Source organism: Trachurus japonicus, chromosome 13 (assembly GCF_045865225.1).
Source record: "Trachurus japonicus isolate A0001 chromosome 13, Traja_1.0".
Lineage (NCBI taxonomy): Eukaryota > Metazoa > Chordata > Actinopteri > Carangiformes > Carangidae > Trachurus > Trachurus japonicus.
The window spans coordinates 35,802,450-35,821,987 of NC_140919.1; the positions used below are offsets into that span (position 1 = coordinate 35,802,450).

Sequence of the window (19,538 nt, forward strand, 5' to 3'; positions counted from 1 at the left end):
ACTGTGTAGCCTCCTACGTGTTTCCCCTGTTTTCAGTTCAGTCCTGAATGTTTTATTTATTTCTATCATCAAAATAAAAAAGTGCTCTGAACACATTACTTGGCCTCTGTATTGTTTATGGGGTCGGAGGTGGGCTGCATACAGTTGAGACTTTCAAGCGGGCCCTGAGTTGGAAAAGTTTGGAAACCACTGGTTTATACTGCCACTCAGTTGATAACTGATAGCCGCTAAAATCAATAGATATACAGTATGTGGCAGGACAAACCCCAGTCTCTCGGGTAAGAGTCAAACCCCGCCCCGGCCCTCCTTCGTCCTGCCACATATGTCTGTGTAATGCTGCTGCTGCACTGTAATTTCCCAGCTTGGGATCAATAAAGTATATCTATCTATCTATCTATTACTGTGTGTAATTAGTATGGAACTGGGACACAAGTACAGTCTAATGAAAAATGCTACCAAGTTGCATTATGGGAGGTGTAGGAAGAAGTGTTCAAAGAACTGGGACGTCAAAGTCATCTTTTCCAATTATTTTTTAAAACATCTTAAAAAGAAAAAAAAACTTCAAGAACAAAGATGGTAAGGTAGACGCACTTTATTCCTAAAACAGAAGCTGCACCATCAGTAGCGGCACACAATTATATGTACACATATTCACACACACAATTACCTAAATCTGTTATATAAAATATATAATCTGACAATGTACCTTTTAATTCCTCTTCAGAGCTCATTGAGTTACTGTGCGAGAGACTCTGGAGCCAAAGCAGACAGAGAGGTAAGTCTCATCCACTCATTGGGTGGGACGCAAATGCCCAGGCCAGCTTTTACTTCATTTTTACAGCATGGCAATAAAAAGGTCTGTACCCTTTGAAAAAATAATATTCTAAAAGCAATCTACAGCAAATTCACTTGAACAGGTTTTTCTGTGTTGTAATTGAGAAAATTACACTTTTTAAACCAATTCCTTTACAGTGAGATGTACACACCCTCTAGGATTTGTAATATATAAAAGATATTAAGCATTAAAAATTCCACATTTAAAAACTTACAATAAATAATATATGCAGGCATTTCATCAAGATAAAATTTCATAGATTGCAATCTACAGTCATTAAAAAGACAATTTATTCTCCTTTATGAAATGTCCCTTGATCTTCCAAAATGCTAAAATGGATTCTTGGCATCTGATTGATTGATTGGTTGATTGGAAACTTCCAGTCAGTCAGTGTTGTGTAAGATACATCAGGGAGGTGGTGGAGGAGGAGGAGAAGGGATGCTTCCTCCACGTTTGCCCTGATGGAGTGTGAGTGAGGTCCTTTTGAGTGTTGCGGATCCACGATTTGACTGAGCGACCCGTCCTATCAGATCCCAGCAGTTTGATCCTGTTAGAGTTCAGAGCATGTTCATGATAAAGTTGTACATCTGGGTGAGCACCACAAAGTGAACAGGCAGACAGGAGCGCCGGTCCTGGGTCGCAGGGTCGCACGTCAGCCAGGAGAGGGCGTTGTATTGCTCTAGAACGAATCTGTCATGGAGGAAGGCAGACACGGTGGGGTTAATACAAACTATAATGCACATGTAATGCAAATGTCTTTCTCATTATTTCAACACGCCGTTCGGACAGCGTGCAGACTGCTCCGATGTGCGCGACCGTACCTGAGCACGTCCGAGGTGTGGTTAGAGTCCAGCGGGTGGGAGTGTTTACTGTGCAGAAGCTCGTCTGATTGGACAGAAGACACATGCAGGTGCAGAGAGGCCTGGGAAAACAAAGATGGAGGTGGTCTTTAGATTTTTTTTGTAGTATTACCTCTGGTTTGACAGACATAAACATCAGCCACTGTTTTATCAACAGTATATACAGTACAGACCAAAAGTTTGGACACACTCAATGCATTTCCTTTATTTTCAGGACTATTTACATTGTAGATTCTCACTGAAATTCCACTAATGAACCCTGACAAGGCACACCAGTGAAGTGAAAACCATTTTCAGGTCAGGTTCACCTCTTGAAGCTCATCAAGAGAATGCCAAGAGTGTGCAAAGCAGTTATCAGAGCAAAGGGTGGCTACTTTGAAGAAACTAGAATTGGTGGAGATAGAGGAGGAGGAGGAAGAAGGAGAGGAAGAAGAAAAGAAGAAAGAGAAGACTAAGAAGAAAAGACATGTTTTCAGTTATTTCACACTTTGTTAATTCCACATGTGTTCATTCATAGTTTTGGTGCCTTCAGTGAGAATAAAGGAAACACATTGAATGAGAAGGTGTGTCCAAACTTTTGGCCAGCTATCAGGGCATATAATGTACAGACTTGAGTCTTGGGTCAGACTTTGTCCGTTGCAGATCCTATTCTCCTCTAAAAACATAAACTTCGCAAGACTTGCGCTAGAGTAGCATCGGTGGAGACACAGATATCCGCTTAAAGCCTGTGATGACACAGTGCCTGCTGCAGATAGAGCCAGCAGAGGCTCATGAATTCACTAGAGAGTTCAGATGCAACTTCATGAAAGGTGGACCAGCAATACAAAACTATGTACAGAAACCGTGTGGGGGGGGTTCACTGCCACTGCTGTCGTAGAAATAGTCATCAATAACCAGTCACAAATTAAATTAGTAAGTTAAAGTAATATTACCAGTGAGATTAAATAAAGTTTGCTCTCGTGGGGTCCCCACGCAGCTTTAATTGTTTCGGCAATCCAACAAATTGTTGGTTTCTGGTGCAAATGTACCTTGAGGAAGAGTGGGCACTGGTTCTGGGCTTGAGGGCAGGCCGACCAGAACCAGTCGGGCAGTGGTCCGGCCTTCGCTGTGGAGACAAAGTAACCCAGAGCCATGGGCTGCTGCAGGATGTTCAGAGCCTCCTCGTGGGACTCCATACGATCTGCACTCTGGCCCTGCAGGACAACGTTGAGGTTATGAATGAACAGGGCAAGAACCTCTTAACCAACGTGATAATAAAACTGTGTCTAAGTTCCTTATTATTATATCCATGAGAAGAGTGACTGACCTTGCTTCCATCTCCCCCCTGGTGGTAGTGGGAGCTAGGAGAGTGAACAGGGGAGGTTGTGGGGGAGTTGGGCAGGATGTTGATGAGGTCTGGATCCACCATGTCGTTGTCAAACAGGTCAAAGATGCCCATTCCATCAGATCCGTCTGCAGCGAACAGAGAACGTGCAGAGAGCTCAGGCTTTGACTGGGAAGCGGGACGCACATTTGAGTGGTGTGTTGTCGACAGCTACTAAAAACCTACCAGGGTTAATGGAGTTGAAGTCCATGGGCTCTGCAGTGTTAGTGTTGACCTGCACCATGGCTGAGGTGGGGAACACCAGGATGTGTGTGCAGGATGTGTCCTGAGGAGTGCTCAGCTGCGACGTCTGCATGTTCAGCGTGGTGCTGCGGCCAAACACTGAACCCGTTGAGACCGAGTCTGCAGAGACGAGACAAACGAAAGCTCATCGTCACTTACGACAACTTAACTGGGCTCTGCTACAAAGTCCGAACAGCCTCAACGGCGTTTTATTTTACCTGGCATGATGACAAAGGATCCCTGTGGCTCCATGGCGACCAGACAGGCGCTGAGGATGCTGGGAGTGTCAGCAGCCGAGATGCCACACATCCTACATGTCTCCTTCAGACGCTTACTGAGGGACTGTAAGTTCCTCCTGCTCAGCAGAATACTCCAGTCTGAAACACGGACGAGATGAGAGCACATTAGTGTGTGTTCTTGCATCTAATTGAACTAACTGCACCTCGGGAGCGTGTGCGTACCTCTCAGCTCGCCGTGGCCCATCCTACCAAGCCGTCCGATGACCACTCTCCATGGCAGCGACGTCACCTGCACCAGGCCGAGACACCACTCCCACAGCTTCTGCAAACCCACCCGTCTCGCTGAGCCCTTTTTCCTGCGAGCTCTGCAGGAACAACACACAAGTCGGTTAAATACTGACTCAACATAATCGTTTTTTCTTCCTTCTTTCTTTCTTTCTTCCTGTGCACCTACCTGTTGGGTACATCGATACTAATGATGCAGGTCTCCAGCAGCTCTCCGTGTTGATCGGTACAGGAGGCCAGCAGCCAGCGCTGGTCGTGGGACAGACAGTAGCCGACAAACAGGATGTTGTATTTCTGGGCCGCTTCGCCGAAAGTCTCCCCGAGCTCCGTCTGCTTGTCTTTGATGGGCGCCAAAATGAAGGGCGGCGTGTACAGACGCAGACACTCTGGCCTCTGCACAAAGGGAAAAAAAAAAGTGTCAGTTTAAAAGAAAAAAAAAGAAAACATCAGTGCCAAACGCTGCACTGACCCAACAACCAGTGGGTTCAGACACCAGAATGACCGTTACCTCTGGGTTCTTGAGGGCCATGTCGATGGCGAGACCGGGGCCGAAGCCGGTCAGAGCCTTGAAGTTGGTGGAGTTGGGCAGCGGTCGTCGACACTGGGTGAACACGGAGAAGGCCAGCGACTTGAGGTGCTGACCGTAGAGGTGGCGCTCTCCGCTGTGGACCGGCTGCAGCAGGTACTGACAGGGAACGATCTAGGAAAACACAAAAATAACAGTGAGACTCGAGCACAACAAATGCACCATCATATGAGAATCAGATAGTGATTTATGTGTATTATTATGTTTAAATTGAATTTGAAAAAATCACAACATTTGAGCTGTGTTACTATGCTCCGAAATTAAACAATGAACAGTAATGTGCAGAGAATAAGTGACAGACGGGATGGAGGGTATGTATTAGAGACTCAAACTGAAATCATTAGCACATTCACACCTCTTGTGTTTCAAAATTCCCTCTGGCATGTTGATGCAATCGTGTGTCACTACTATCACAGGTGTGGCAGTTACCACCTCTATTAGTGTCTGCTAATGAGTCCCCTGCTCCCCTCTCACCTCCCTCTGTGCCTGCTGGTGAGCTGCTCTATTCTGACTAAACTGCCAAAAAGAAACTCAAGACGACATCAATCACAGCTCACAGCAGTTATAGCAGCAGATATATTTTCGACCATGTGAGCTTGACCTTCTGATAAAATACTGTAACAGATTTCCAAGCCCTTCACTTCCATTTGAGCTATCCATCTTTTAAAACCCACTTCCTCAAATATCAGTTCTCGGCATTTCTATCTCTTTCTTTGAGCTGTACCTGCACTGAGACTGCGTTCCTGATGTGAGAAGGCAGGAAGTGGAGCATCTCCATGTAGCAGCGCAGCAGGCCCAGTGTGTAGGTGCTGGAGTGGACCTCTCTGTCTGCGTCTTCGTAGCTGAAGGGGTCGACGATGTACACCACGATGGCGGGCGGGTAAGACACGGCGTGGGACTCTCCGTCTGTTGGCTTTCCTACTTTGTCTCTCTCCATTGTGCTGTGAAGAAAGGTCAGGTAATTACTCTGCGGGTCGATAAATTACTTTAACTGTTGCTATTAAAATATTGTTTCACACACAGACAGCAAGCAGTCTTTCATATAAACCGTTGACCTGGTTGTCACAACAACAGAAAGAAACAAAAACGATGAAAAGTAGCAACAGGTGGTGCTGACCAATGTATTCTTAAAGCTATTTTTGAATAATTTCATAAAACAGACAACAATGAATGGGGACTTTTTTCCAGAGCATTGCATGGTCACATGTCACCGAGTTGGTAATCAATCAAAAGAAAATTAATCTGCAACTTTATTGTTAAGTAATTAATTGTTCAAGTCAATATTCAAGCAAAAATATAACAATTTAAAACTCCCAGCTCATTTGCTGCCATTACTTATTCTATGTTATAGTAAATTTGACAATCTCTGGGTTTTGGAGTGTTAGCCGATGTGTTAATAGACAAACCAAAAAACAATCCAACAACTAAACAGAAAGGGGGAGGGGCAGATTTTTGCACCTGTTGTTCAACTTCAATGTTTTCACTTTAAACTTTGTTAACCAGGCAGCAGCTGTAGCTGTAGCAGCATCCTGCAATAGCAGCGAACCACGTTTCCTACAACACACTCGAACTTGAACATGACCAAATAAACAGCTAATGTGCATGCAGACGGTTAATGGTTAATTTAGTGAGATGTTGTTCAACGTTTCCTGAAACTAAATCTCTCTTATTTCAAAGGCAGTGACGACTTTGTCAGCCTAGAACGACGACGTGTGCTTCTCATATTCATAAAACATCAGAAAAATCATCCCATCAACAGGTATAGTGGAGATGTGACCTACCTCTCTGGCGCTTCAGTGGGCCCTTGAAGCTGATTGGCTGAGGGTCCATTTTCCGCCAGCCCCCCTGCACCCTGCAAGTTAGACTGGGGTCCATTCTGCGACGTGGCGCCCTGCAGGCCGGCCGTCCCAAATGGCGAGTAGGAGCTTGGCTTGGCCGAGGCCATTCCCCCGATATTCTGGGAGCCTGAGGAGGAGGAGGAGGGAGGGGTGCTGTTGACCTGGGCCGGCTGGGCAGAGCTGGTGCTGGAGCTGGTAGTGTTGGTGCTCTGGGGTCCTGAGGAGGTGCTGGAAGAGCTGGAGGTCTGGGAGGCGGAGGAAGACGTCACCGTGGGGCTGCGCTGGGTCAACAGAGAGCTATCCAAAGACTGCTCGGACAGGTACGGAGCTGGAAGAGGCCACGGGTGAAAGAAAATGATCAATTGTCTGTTTTTCACAAACTGCAAGACCTTTGTAACTTCAGATTTCCAGCGTTACGAGGGAACACCTTACCTAGATCATAGCGGCACACTTGAGCGAAGAGTTTGAGCTTATTAAAGGCTTCATTGTTTCCATCTCTGGCAGCCATCTTAAGGAACCAGTCGCTAAGGGGCTGCTCCGTCATGCTTCTGCCTTCTGTGGGACCGACCCTCAAAATGCCCTCTTGGTGACTCTTACAGATGGGCCTGTGTTGCCCCAGCTGACATGCCTGTCGAGAAGAAGGGGGCGAATGTGAATAACAGAGTGTGAATCATTTCTTAAGAGCGTGAAAGTGTTTTTGTGGACATGTCAGGACAAGAAGGATGAGTTTCGTGAAGTGCCAGGTGCCTACTGTACCTCATAGATAGTACTGAGATCTTTGAAGAAGGTCTTGGCTCCGCGAAGCAGAGCCTCGCTCTCCGGGCAGATGACGATATATCCCACGTCTCTTTGGGAGCCGAAAGGATCCAGGAGAAGTTTCTCCCAGTATGGCAGGCCAAAGGGAGACAGCACCACAAAGTCGTACTCATAACCGACCAAAAAGGTCGGGATGGGCAGAGGCTCAGGAGACTCGTCAGTACCTGCGACGAAAAGAAGACGAAAGCTCAACTCAGTCTTCCAAGACAACAAATAGATAAAACACTACAATGTCCCAAAAACTATTCAGATTATGGTACAAGCATTTTCCACACACCATATGATCCCCTCCCAGCCATCTTGTGGAACTGTTGCCAGGTGAGCGGTCCCTGAACACCCCAGGAGCGAACGCTCCTCTTCTTCTGAATGGTGTCCTGCAGCACAGGCTGGAGGGACAATAACACCCGCAGGACATCCTGAGAGAACAGCTTGCTCATGTCTGCTGCTGCAAATGGACAAACGAAGAGAATGAAGGAAGTGTTGATTTGAGGTTATGAATAAGGAGAAAAAGAGCTTGAAAGTTGTAAGTCGTGGTAAAATGTGAATACGTACATTTGCATTTTGGCCACTGATGAAGACAGGTGCTTTTCACTAGTGTTTCATCTACTTTGCCTCCTGACATATTGTCCATGAACTGCCTGCCATGCTCCAGAGCCATGTAGCAGTCATTATAACAGTCTCTCTCCTCCACCCTCAGGAACGAGCTGGGGGCAGAGCCAGGCTTGGGGTACTCCACACCCGCCATCGGGGCGAACGGGTTGGTGCACTGATCCTGGAGCAGCAGAATTAGCTCATCTGGAGGCTTCTCCTTCAGGCTGCCGGCTTTGTGAGTGGAGGAAGCTCGGAGCTCTTCAAAAGACCGCTCCGTGTCCCGACTCGAGTCCGAGCCCCGTCCCACCACGTCCAGCTCGTCCTCCAGGAAGAGCCCGGCCGACTGGCCGAAGCGCCGGTTGGTGACGGCGCTGAAGCCGCAAGTGCAGGGGTACTGGGCCTCGCCGTTGTCCTTCAGGTACACGCCCACGTCCGCGCCTCGGATGTTCATGTTGCAGACGCAGACGCAGCAGCTGTCGAAGTTGCAGTCCTTGTAGAGGTTCATGACCGACTCGGAGAGGATGAGGGTGACGTAGAGGCTGTGGGCCTCGGGGATGGAGGGCACGGTGGCCGGCTCCACGGAGCTGAGCGGCCGGCAGGTGGAGGGCGTGGAGGCCGGGGAGTAAAGGTCGGAGTTGTCATACTTGAGCGAGCCCTGGACGCTGGCCGGCCCGCGGGGGGTCCGTGGAGTGCGGGGTGTGCGAGGGGTGGGCACGGAGAAGCGCGGCGTGGCCGGAGATGGCAGGATGCCCGTGCCGCTGTTACTGGGAGGAGCGCTGCTGGACATGAAGGGTGTGTGGGTCTGAGGGGTGTAGGTCTGGCTGTAGTCCGGCTCCACACTGGGCACGTTGCTATTACGGAGAGAACAACAGGGATTTCAGATTCTGAAAGTTTTCATTCATCTTTCAAAATATGAACCTATTTTTAATATCTATTATTGTACTTTTCTAGTATGGCAGGACAAAGGGAGACAGCGCCACAAAGCCATACTCATAACCAACCAAAAAGCTTTTAAAGCTTCCCCGATTGGTGCAGTGCCAGCGAGATGTTTGTAAACGTTGGGGTGCCGAACTGCTCTGCTGTAATACGCAATCTCATGTACAAATTTATGTGCAAGCTGTCGGCCTCAGGAAATAACATCATGTTGTTCTTGTGTGACGGTGAGATGAGCTCGTTACGGTTCTCTTTAAGGAAGAACTTACTGTGGAGCCACTGGCGCTCCAGTCTGTATGTGAGGGCTGACACCTGATGTCTGTCCCTCCGTGACTACATCTGGTTGTTTGCGATCGACGTATGTTTTTATTGTATTGTTGCATTGTTGTTTTTATTGTCTGTCTTTTATGTACTTCTAGTCACCATGGACCTCTGGTGTGTGTGTCCTTAATAAAGTCTTTATTATTATTATTTAGAATATACTTGAACGCTATACTACTTACTATATTGTCGGTACTGTGCCGCTGCTGGAACCTCAATTTCCCTGAGGAAACCCTCCCAAGGGATTAATAAAGTTCTATCTATCTAGTATCTACCTATCTACCTACCTATCTATCTATCTATCTATCTAGAACCGGTGCATCACAGCTTTACCTGTCTTTGGTGAGGAGATTGACGTTTGACACTGGGGGTATCAGGTCCATCTTGCCCATAGTCCAGCTGCGCGTGTACACACAGTCTTCTGGCAGTTTGATAGGCAACAGACACTGGCTGGGTAGTGTCTTCAGAGGGGCGTACATGGAACAGCCGATGAATGTCTGACAGGTCTCCGGCTTGTAGACAAAAGAGAAGTCCTGAAAACAGAGACAACAGTCACTTAATAATTCTACATTTGTGGAAAAAAAACAAACAAACATTTGATGTGACTGAATTTTTCCCCACTCTGCCCACACAACTGGCAGATGTGTGATGTGTCGCACCTTTATTTCAGATGGCTTGGGGCTACAGAATCCCTCCTCCACCTCCATCTTGAAGTGACTGTTGATCTGGCTGCCATCCAAAAGGGTGAGTCCCGCCCCTGCTTCCAGGCTATTATTGCTCCCGGAGTTCATGGGAGAGTACCCCTGCTGCTCCAGGGAGGGCGGGGTCGGAAACATCTGGTGCAGGTCTGCCGAGCCTACACAAATAAGACATTGTTACCATTCTTGAAACAACATGTATATAGCCATGTATGCCTGAGGACTAGTCGAGTGTCCGTACTTATGCAAGACAGGGGGTCCAACGTGGCCGGTTTAGTTTCTTTACAACCGAACTTGTCCTCGGCTCCAGCTCCTGCTCTTTTGGATCCAGGCTGTGCAGACGGGGAAGAAACACCGTTATATTCTCAATACATCCTCTATTTTAGTGTTAAATAGCCTTCAGAGGCCGACATCAGCAGGTTGAGCTTACCGCCAGCTCATCTTCGTCTGAATTGAAGATTTTATCCAGGTCGCTGTAGGACACAGCCAAGTCATTCTCATGGATGAGGCTGGTCGAGGCTGTGGGTTTGCTGCCTGATGCACCCTGACCATCTACAAAACAAACAGGAGGGGGGGGTTGAATAAGACGCCAGACTCCAAGTATTCAATTCAATCAAATGTCAAAGCCTAGAGGCCATTGGGACAGACAAAGGGAGGTTTCTCACCGTCTGCTGAAGCTCCACTTCCTTCATCCACCTGGGTCAAAAGAAATCAAAGAATTCAAGTTACGGTACATATGGTAGTGCTGCATCAGAGGAAAGTGCTTCCACTTGTTCTAGAAAAAACGGTTGTTAAACTTGCAATGAAAATAATACCATGGTAAACTAAATCATGATGTTTTTTCTACTGTCTGTAGCAATGTAGGGACTTTTATGAGTCGGCCATTGTTTTGTTTTCAATCATACACAAAGATGCAGCTGTCCTGCATGTGAATACACATTTACTCCACACAGTGATAATTACCATGATGTTTATTTGCTGCTGTGTGTCATATCCAGTGTCATGAACTTCTAGAGTAATATCCTAATGTTGAATTTGGTGTCTTATCTAAATACAGTCTGAAAATAACAAAATTATAATTTTACATAAGTGAGAGCTGTTTTAATACAATCTCACACACAGACGATCGCACTGCACCCAGAGAAGAGAGCAAATCTAAGTGAGAATTCTTGTGATATCCCAGGCACCAATCCCTGGCCAGGAACGCACCTTGTTTTTCTTGTTGCCATCTCTCTCAGCTCCAGGCTTGTCCTTCTTCTCGGTGTCGCTTAATTCCTCATCGTCTTCGAAGGCATAAGGGTCTGAAACATTACCGTGCTCTCCGTCTCCTGCGGCAGAGGCGAGATGGCTGTTTCTCCGCTGGGCGTACGCCTTGACCAGCTCCTGGGACACCTTCAGGGGCCGCGAGGAACCTGACATCAATCTGTGAGGAGAGTTATTGTGTAGAGATGGTCAGATGGATGTGTCGTTGATGGTTAATAAAACAGCTATGTTTGTTTTAACTTACTCAGTTACAGAAACGACACTGTCCGATCCTCCGCCTCCTCCAGAATCATCTCGTATCTTATCCACAGGTAGCAGGGGCGTCACAAGGTTGGCGGCCTTCTTCCTGGGCAGGTTGAAATACTTCCATGGGTTGTGGGTGGAGTCTTCATTGGGGTTGATGGCGGAACCGACAAAGACTGTGGGCTCCAAGGTTTCGTTGTAGGCTGGGGGGAAGGGTAAAGGCATGGGCATGTTCTCCAGCTGAGGCTCCTCGGACGACGAGCCCTTCTGCGGAAGAAGACACGGCTCCACCGACGGAGGGTAGAAGGGTTGGTGGATGGGCGTGGACGAGTTCTTCAGGCCGCCCGGAGTCATGTCGCCTTCGACGTGATCGCAGGGATGCGGGCTGAGGGGCGGAGGAGGCGGGGATCCCACGAGGTCCGCGGGGGGGCCGTGCGTGTGTAGCGTGGGGGCTTTGGAGGGCACCGTGTCCACGTGGTGCAGGCTGGGGTACGAGCCCTCTTCCTGTGACCGTAGACAAAGCCTCTGGGTCTGCGGCTCCAGGGACTGCTCCTCGCTCACAGAGTTGCGGTGGTGAAAAGGCGTCTGCGGCCTTTTCTGCTGCTTCTCCCCCTTCTCCAGCTTCTCGCCCAGTTTGTGTTTGGGTGCCGGCTGGGCAGGCTGGCCGAGTGAAGGCGGGTGTCCTGAGGTGCTGCTGGATCGCTGTTTCTGATTCTTATGTCTATATGGGAAAACAACAAGAAATAAATGAGGCCTACACAATACTTTCTTTCAATTAAAAAACCACAAGTGAATGTATTCCACTTGTCATACCTTGAGCAATTACAGTGTGGCCTGTGAGTTGACTCCACAAAATCCCAAAGTCCATTTTTATCCAGCTCTTCCTCACAGGACCCGTTTGTCAAAGTAGTAAACTTTCTCCTAATAAAAAAAAAAGAGGAGGATATCAGTCAACTATTGAGGCACTTCTTTGACTGCCAATGCAAATTTTGAGGAAGAGATGAGACTCAGCATACTTGTTCCCTGTACGGTTGATGTTATATTCCTGCCACACAGTCTCCACCATCTGGCTGGCCAGCCTGCGAGGGATTTTACCCCCGTGAAGAGTGTTGTTGGAGCTGTAGCCATCGGATTCAGAGGACAACTTGAGCCACCGCTGGGCAGGCTGGTAATCTGCGAGGCAAGGTAAGATGGGAAGGCGCAATATGGTTAAAAAAAAGTCACAAAAGTAAAAGGCTGATAAATTGTGGACAACGTGCAGCTCTGAATTCGTACCAGTCTGAGCCTCCTCTGGTGACGTGGGAGGAGTCAGGGTGACAGAGGACATGGCAGGATCTCTGTGAGCAGCCTGGCCCTGCTGAGCACCACACAGGCTTCCTGAGGTGTTGGCTGAGCCCTGAGGGACCACAGCAGGGAGGTCCGACAGGGGGAGAAGCACCAGGCAGGAAGGGTAAACCATCCTCACTCCCGCTGGAATCAAACACATTTGTTTATTGCAAAAGCAGCACAGAAAATCAATCTTCACAATCTAACTGGTCTTAAATTATAAAGCCAGTAATGACAGGGTTTAGACATCACACGTGCACCTTGATTACAGAAAATAATGATTTGATTACTTGTGTAATGTTATGTGTTTTCTCCTATAATTCTCTGCCAAGCACTCAAATTTCATAACAATTCAGATTTCTCCATTTCTATTAACCTTTAGCCCCCAATATGTGTTTATATCAAAAATAATAAGGCTAGGATATCATATCAAAGGATGTCATGTCATGCGTGTGTTATTGTCATTAAAATTGAAAAAAAAAAAATGTCTTTCAATACTTTACCACATGGTCTCGGCCACTTAGACCCAAGAAAAATAACCAGGCCTATCTTGTGTAATGACAACTTACCGACGAGGACCTCCACTGCTGCCAGGGAGTCGTCCTCCCAGTCTGTATCCTCCACCTTGTCTTCCGGGACCTCCTTGGGAGTGGGGCTAATGGGATAAAACTGCCGCCACTCTTCAATAAGCTTCTGAGTAGGGTGGTCTGACATCTTAAAAGCCTGGCCGGTGAGGGTCCCATTTAAGCCGTACGGGCTCAGGATGACTGGAGGGCAGAGGGGAGTCAGAGTAATTACACATGCCTTTATTAAAACCCCTGGCAGAAAATTTATCAAGACATAGACCAGATCCGTGTAAAACATCACGACTGTGCCGGCCCTTCCTGTGATCCTACCTTGTAAAGGGCTGGAGCTCTGCTGGGCGAGGCTGAGGTGCTCCTCGCTCAGCCGCTGCAGAGGCTGATGCTGCGCGATCTCCACACTCGTGCACACGTTGCTGTCCCCGTGCACGAAGAAGGTGAACGCGCAGGACAGGTGCTCGCTGCAGGGATAAAAGAGGGATTGTGATGTTAAGTGGGAGTAGTCCATAAGCATAACCACATCATTAAGTTAAAAAAATAAAATAAAAAAAAAACACTTGACATGAGCTTCACTTTGCAACCAGCACCCAACAGCTAATGTAAACCCCCGCAGGCTGCTGAGGTTATCAGTGTAGTCCATCACTCATTGTGAAGGAATGACTCCAGAGTGTAAGGGAGGCCTGAAAAGGGTGGAGATAGTGTAACAAATACAATTCTTCACATAATTGTCTGTGCACTTTGCTCTATTTCTTGCTTTTAGGTGACAACTGTTGCTTCCACAGAGACATGAAGGCCTGTTAAGACCACTAACGAAATGGTGTGCAGTCAAAAATAAACATGGGGGATTATTATAGCCCTGAAATGTTACAACAATATCCATCTTTATTTTCTAACTACTTCTGGAGGGCCAGACTGCTAAATGCACTAAAATAGTGCTTGTTGACATGGTTGCTGTAAAACCACAGTGCACACTCAGCATTTTCCAAAGACTGCCCTGTTTACCAGCCAGAGAGGGCAGGCGACAGTGAGACTGCCAGACTCTTCTGTTTCGAGGTGCTGCCTCGACACACACTTGGAGACAATCTTTATGTAAAAAAAAAAAAAAAACGGTCACTAAACAGCAGCCAGCAGCCAAATCTACTCCTGTTGTATGGAACAACTCTTTTATATGGCTGGTAAAACTCTCTGGAACCATTGATGAAGCTGCCAGAAGGAACTGGGCCAAAGGGCTGTGCATCAAACGTAAGTCAGCTTGGCCCAACGCAGCCAAAAAGGCGACACTCAAATTAGCTCGTCAGGGAACTCCAGGATTCCCCAGCTCCTTCCTTCAAAAGCAATAGAGGATGGGGGTGAGCGGGCAGGGGGGCTCTAACTCTAAATCTATGTCAGCAGTCAAAGTAAGAGCTAAGGAAAGGAAATAGAGTGGTGCAGAACCCACTCTGAACCAGACAGGTATTTATGTGCTGCTGCTGGTTCACCTCAAGCTTGCATTGCTACAATAACAACAACACAGACCAGTTTTTCTTTGCAGCTGAAGGTGTAGACATTAACCATTACCCTGACAACGTTGCTCTGTTACCTTGGAAAAGACCGAACTGATATTATGCAACATGCTGGGCGACTTGTATTACACGCACTTTACATGTGATAAATGTGTCAGGCTGATAATGTAATTACGTAAGTATTAACAACACTGGTGTACTCCCGCTGTAGTTATCAATACATCCCAATTGTGAGAAGCAACATTTTCTCCGAGCACCGCAGCATCTTGATTCAAAAGAACATAGATCTAGTTGTTTTTATACGATTTAAAAACTGACTCATCATTCATAAAACCCTATACAGGAAATATCGGAGCAGCAGTAATCAGTCTAGTCTTATGGTCACACTATTAAAGGAAAGCTGTGTTGCCAGTTTTGTCAAGCCCTTTTTCTCAAAAGGAGATGATGCCTCATTCCCAGAAACAGCCGACACCATTAAACAACGTGGTTGAAACTTCTCCAGTTGAATCTCAAAAGGGGAATTGTAATGATCGAAAGGGCATCACAGGCCAGGAACCATTGCGGGAATTTTAAAGCACAATTTCTTGTGAGGCTTTCCCCACTACTAGTATGTAATAACACACATACTCCTCTCTGTGTGCCTTCATTTCAGTCACTGTTTGATGGTTCAGCATAAAATGCTCCATGTATGCTTCAAACACAGCTCCCAGACGATGTCACAATAAATCCAACTGCAACGGCCAACCCGGACATGCAGCGAGTCTTGACCAACACTCCTAATATCTAATAGGGCCTAATGTTCAGCTCTTCATCACAACAAGCGCAACACATGACATCTTGTTCTACTGCCATATTTACCCTCTGCAATAGTGTTGCTCCCTTTGTTGAAAAAAGAAAGCGCCCTGCATGTGTGTGGGACACTCTGTTGCCACATAAGCTGATAGGGACAACATTTGCTCTTATTTATTTGGATCACTTCTCTTTTCAGATTTCTGAACCCCTCAAAATCATGTCACTGCGGCATGTCCACTCTAAAACCTTTCATGCCGTCTCCTCCTTTCGTAAAATAGCCGCAGAAAGTGTTAAGACTGACCAACAGTGACTCAACACTGGCAAGCATATACTCTGTCAAGATTAAAATAAGTAAACGAGTGGAATAATCGGAGGAACATCGGAGCGACAGATGGCTGAGTATGGCATGACCATTTTGTTGCGTCAACACAACAGGTAACAGTACAGGGAAATCACGCTGAACACAAATGTGTCTTGTGACCCCGACTGTTAGTCGAGTGTCGCCTTTAATTTAAGAATTTAGGGCAGGTCATATACTGTAACTTTGCTGTCTGCTATTAGAAGGCGGGGACCTACCTCTTATTAATGGTCTTCTCCTCCTTCTGGTACGGCTTGACGAACCACTTGCCGATGCGAACAAAGCCTCGGTTCATGAGACAGCGCTCCAGAAGGTTGTGGATGGCTTTGAACAGGAGCGTTCGACACTCGTAGGACAGGCCACTCTCCCACTCGCCGTCCTCCTCACCTGAAACGAGGCAGAGACATGAGATCGTTTACTCTCAACAAGCAAACCTCTTCCTCCGGATAAAGAAATCAGCCTTGTGTCTACTGTAAACTGCGGTGCGCTAGATGGCTTGACACGGACATGGAGACATTGTTTGTTTGTAAACAACGGAGGAGATTTCAACATTTGTCTTATTGGTTATTATGGGGGAAAGAATTTCCTCTTTTAGATGGCAAAATTTAGAGGTAAAATTGTGCCCGACATTTTTGTTAATTCAAAGTGAAACATTTTAATGAGAACTCCTTGTTAAAGCAAAAGTAAGCAGAATGTTTGTGTTAATATAAGTCTTAAATAGTTATATCTTCCGACAGCAATCACTTATATAGAGTGTTTGGTCTGAAACACGGGTCTGTCAGTCACTCTGCTCTGCTGTAAGCCGAGGAGAAAACTTTCCTTGTATCCTACAACTTTTATCCAATGAGGAGAGAGAACGGCATAAAGGGACGGTCCTCTCTGTGTGTGTAGCCAAGGGATGCGCGTGAATGTGGTGACGTAGGGACGAGGGCGGGGACTGCTAACTCCATTGGCTGACAAGAAGTTAGCCAAAACGACCGGATCGCTTACTTCTGCTTTAAGAAACAAGGTTTAACTAAAACTTCATTATGATTGAATGTACACTTGAAAAGCCAACTAAAACCTTCTGAGACTTGAAGATATTGCTCTGTGTGCATGTATGTGTGTTGTAGTGTATTAAACACTTGACAGGAGACAGAATACCTGGACAGTGCAGCCGCCTCCACAGGCAAATCTTTCCTCCCACAGACATGAATATTCACAAGATGGAATAAAGCCACCATCCCAAAAAATGAGACTGTATCAGGTGACTGATCCTCAAAAGCTTGTATTAGTGCTACCACACATGCCTGTGCCTCCGTGGCTGAGAGCCAACAGATTCCACATGGTTTTAGAGACCTGTTAGCCACAAATCAGGCTGGCTATCATAACTTATTATCATCAGACTTTGTATGATTAAAACTGCATTACATTACTTTGCCTCAGCTTAGAACGACTGGCATCGTCCTCAAAAGCCAGACATGTTTAAACATGAACAAAGTTTCCACAAATTGACTTAATTTGCCTGTGAATCGCTGTCAGCACAGGAGCTCTAGAGAGAGTCTGTTCATTATAGCAAACCATGACACTTCTGAATTTGTGTTGATCTGAGCTGACTACTTAGATTATCTGTGAGGACATTCACTTTTAATTAATGGTAGATTATCTGTGAGGACATTCACTTTTAATTAATGGTAGATGTACGGATATTTTTGTTATTTATCCTATGTGAAATACATTTTAGTGTAAATAATATCTGACATTGTGAGCATCACAAATCATTATTTGGAGCGTGAACAAAGTGTGGCGATGTCGCAACCACCTACTTGAGAGCTCATTGTGGATAAGCTCGGCAAAACTGGGGTCATCCCCCCACCAGAAAAGCCAGAGCTCTCTGCGACCCGGGGTGGGGTGCCTTCTCCACACACTCAGCACATCTGCCGCCAGGCATCGGCTGAAACTACACAAGATCGGGTCCTCCTCAGTCACCGGGAAAAGGATGGGCGAAGAGGTGGGTCCTTGCCACACAAAACGCCTCCATTTTATTCCAGTCAAATCAGCCTGAAGACAAGGAGAAAAACAATGTGAGAATGAGCACGCAGCATTGTGCCAATCATCTGTTGTTGACTGCATAACTCACTGGATGAGTTTCTTTGCCTATAAACACAGTAACAAGGGAGGTGACGACTGCTTTCCCTGACATACACATAAATCCCTTCACAAGTTGAAAACTGAAGGTTGCTGACATCTTGGAAAGTTTTGCAATATGCAGCCTTGTACATGTGACACCACAGTCATACTTGAAAACATTACTGACGTGCTGTACTGCAGTAATTTACTCAGCAGTTATTACCAACTAATGACTAACCACTACAAGTCAGCCTAGAATAGGACAAGTGTGTCTAACTTAAAACAGCAACCACATAACTTAAGTTCAACTATGTGAATCGTTTAACATTGCAATGTCACTTATATGAAGGAAAGATAACGTGTTTCATCAGATTGTAAATAATAAGCCTGTTGGCCTGACCTGTTAACATCTTGTAACTAACATGAATGCTGCTAGTTGAATATTTTTTTTGTAACTCAGTAATAACTCGGTCGTGGCATATTTATGTGCAGCTCTTCTGTGTAGCTACCCTGCAGTATGTGCTGCCCCTGTTATTAAAGTTAGCTGGATCACGATCATGCAAGTTGCAGGCCCGATGCCTTCACGCCAATCTGCAACTGACGTTACAAAGCTTGTTGCCTGATTAGCCAAAATGGCTTTCTGGCCTCTCAGTGTGAGAGCTGACGCTACTAGCTGCTGAGCAGAGCAGAGGGTCTCACCAGGCAGAAGAGGTTGGAGTGGCAGTCCTCCAAACTGGCCCCGTTTGGTACAAAGCACGAACTCATCCTTCTCACTGCGTGGCCGTAACGTCCAAGTCCATTGTCTCAATCACCATTTGAAGGCAGGAGGCCGATTTTGTTCCCTCGCCGGCGGAGCGACGCTCAGCTGTAGTTATCCCGTTAAAGCGCTGACCAACTTGCTAGCTACACCTAGCCGCTGTTAGCTGCCGCTGCCGCTGCTGCTCACACAGACAGACACAACTTCTGACCGGCGCTAGCTCGGAGGCTAGGCTAACGTGAGACAGGCAGGCTGATAGCTCCTACCGCTGGATTCATCAATCCTATCTGAAATGTATTGTCTGATCTGGTTAGCCGCAAAGCCTGCTGCTACATCACCGCAACGCAAAACAGTCAACGCTTACATGATCTGGACAGACTAACGTTAAATAAAACACCGGAAAAAAGTTATATGCGCAATAAAAAAATACGAGCTTGAAAAGTAAAAACTTCACCCCCCCCCAAAAAAAAGCTTAGTCCCTGGTGTGCTAACGCTAACGCTAACGGCAGCTAGCTGATCTGAAACAATTTGAGAGCAGAGCAGCTCTCTCTCTCTCTCCCCTCCCCCTGGTCTCTGCTGCTAGCCTGCTAGCACACAAGCTAACATACCACAGCTCCCAGCGCTAGCCTGTTTGCTACATAAAACAATTAGCTACACTGCCCTCATTTTCACTGGAAAAAAAACCACCACAGCGCTCCGTCGCGGTAAAAGCTCCCGGTTAAACGGACGAAATGCCAAGTTGTCGTGGCTACTCATCGGCTACTCTCCTCTGGCTGATCCATGGCTCCTGCAGATATCCATTATTTCAGTTCATGGATTGAATTCTTTAATGGCGGCCAGGAGGACAACTCTGCCTCTCACCTCCTATTGGCCAATTTGTGGTAATGGGGCGTCATCCGGCTTCAAGTAGCTCCATGACTTCACAGTTTACAAGATGAAAGCTCCGGTGCATCTGTCACATACAGTCAGTGGTCACTCCTCAGTAGTGATGTCTGTTGC

At 46.8% G+C, this 19,538-nt stretch overlaps 1 protein-coding gene across 1 annotated transcript; it reads right to left on the minus strand.

Annotated features, from left to right (window-relative positions):
• Nucleotides 1–577: 577 nt before the first annotated feature.
• Nucleotides 578–19,535, minus strand: LOC146976441 (mediator of RNA polymerase II transcription subunit 13-like). The gene is made up of 30 exons (XM_085796267.1): nucleotides 18,482–19,535; nucleotides 17,479–17,713; nucleotides 15,892–16,060; nucleotides 13,337–13,482; nucleotides 13,010–13,207; nucleotides 12,390–12,584; nucleotides 12,131–12,287; nucleotides 11,928–12,035; nucleotides 11,116–11,835; nucleotides 10,818–11,031; nucleotides 10,274–10,304; nucleotides 10,039–10,160; nucleotides 9,850–9,940; nucleotides 9,570–9,766; nucleotides 9,244–9,443; nucleotides 7,618–8,507; nucleotides 7,343–7,510; nucleotides 7,006–7,229; nucleotides 6,682–6,877; nucleotides 6,193–6,577; nucleotides 5,136–5,352; nucleotides 4,334–4,525; nucleotides 3,995–4,218; nucleotides 3,763–3,905; nucleotides 3,520–3,678; nucleotides 3,245–3,421; nucleotides 3,002–3,147; nucleotides 2,724–2,888; nucleotides 1,657–1,757; nucleotides 578–1,525 (listed from the first exon to the last, which is right to left on the minus strand). Exons 1-30 carry the CDS (start codon nucleotides 18,545–18,547, stop codon nucleotides 1,393–1,395), a joined length of 6,369 nt encoding a protein of 2,122 aa, XP_085652393.1. The 5' UTR covers nucleotides 18,548–19,535; the 3' UTR covers nucleotides 578–1,392.
• Between the last annotated feature and the right edge of the window lie 3 nt (nucleotides 19,536–19,538).

Excerpts from the sequence above, each read along its gene's own strand:
- LOC146976441 (XM_085796267.1), bottom strand. The coding sequence starts at position 18,547 with ATGAGTTCGTGCTTTGTACCAAACGGGGCCAGTTTGGAGGACTGCCAC. Across the intron at positions 17,714-18,481 it reads ACTCCAACCTCTTCTGCCTG|GCTGATTTGACTGGAATAAA; the intron begins GTGAGACCCTCT and ends CCTTGTCTTCAG. Across the intron at positions 13,483-15,891 it reads GAGAAGACCATTAATAAGAG|CGAGCACCTGTCCTGCGCGT; the intron begins GTAGGTCCCCGC and ends TTATCCCTGCAG.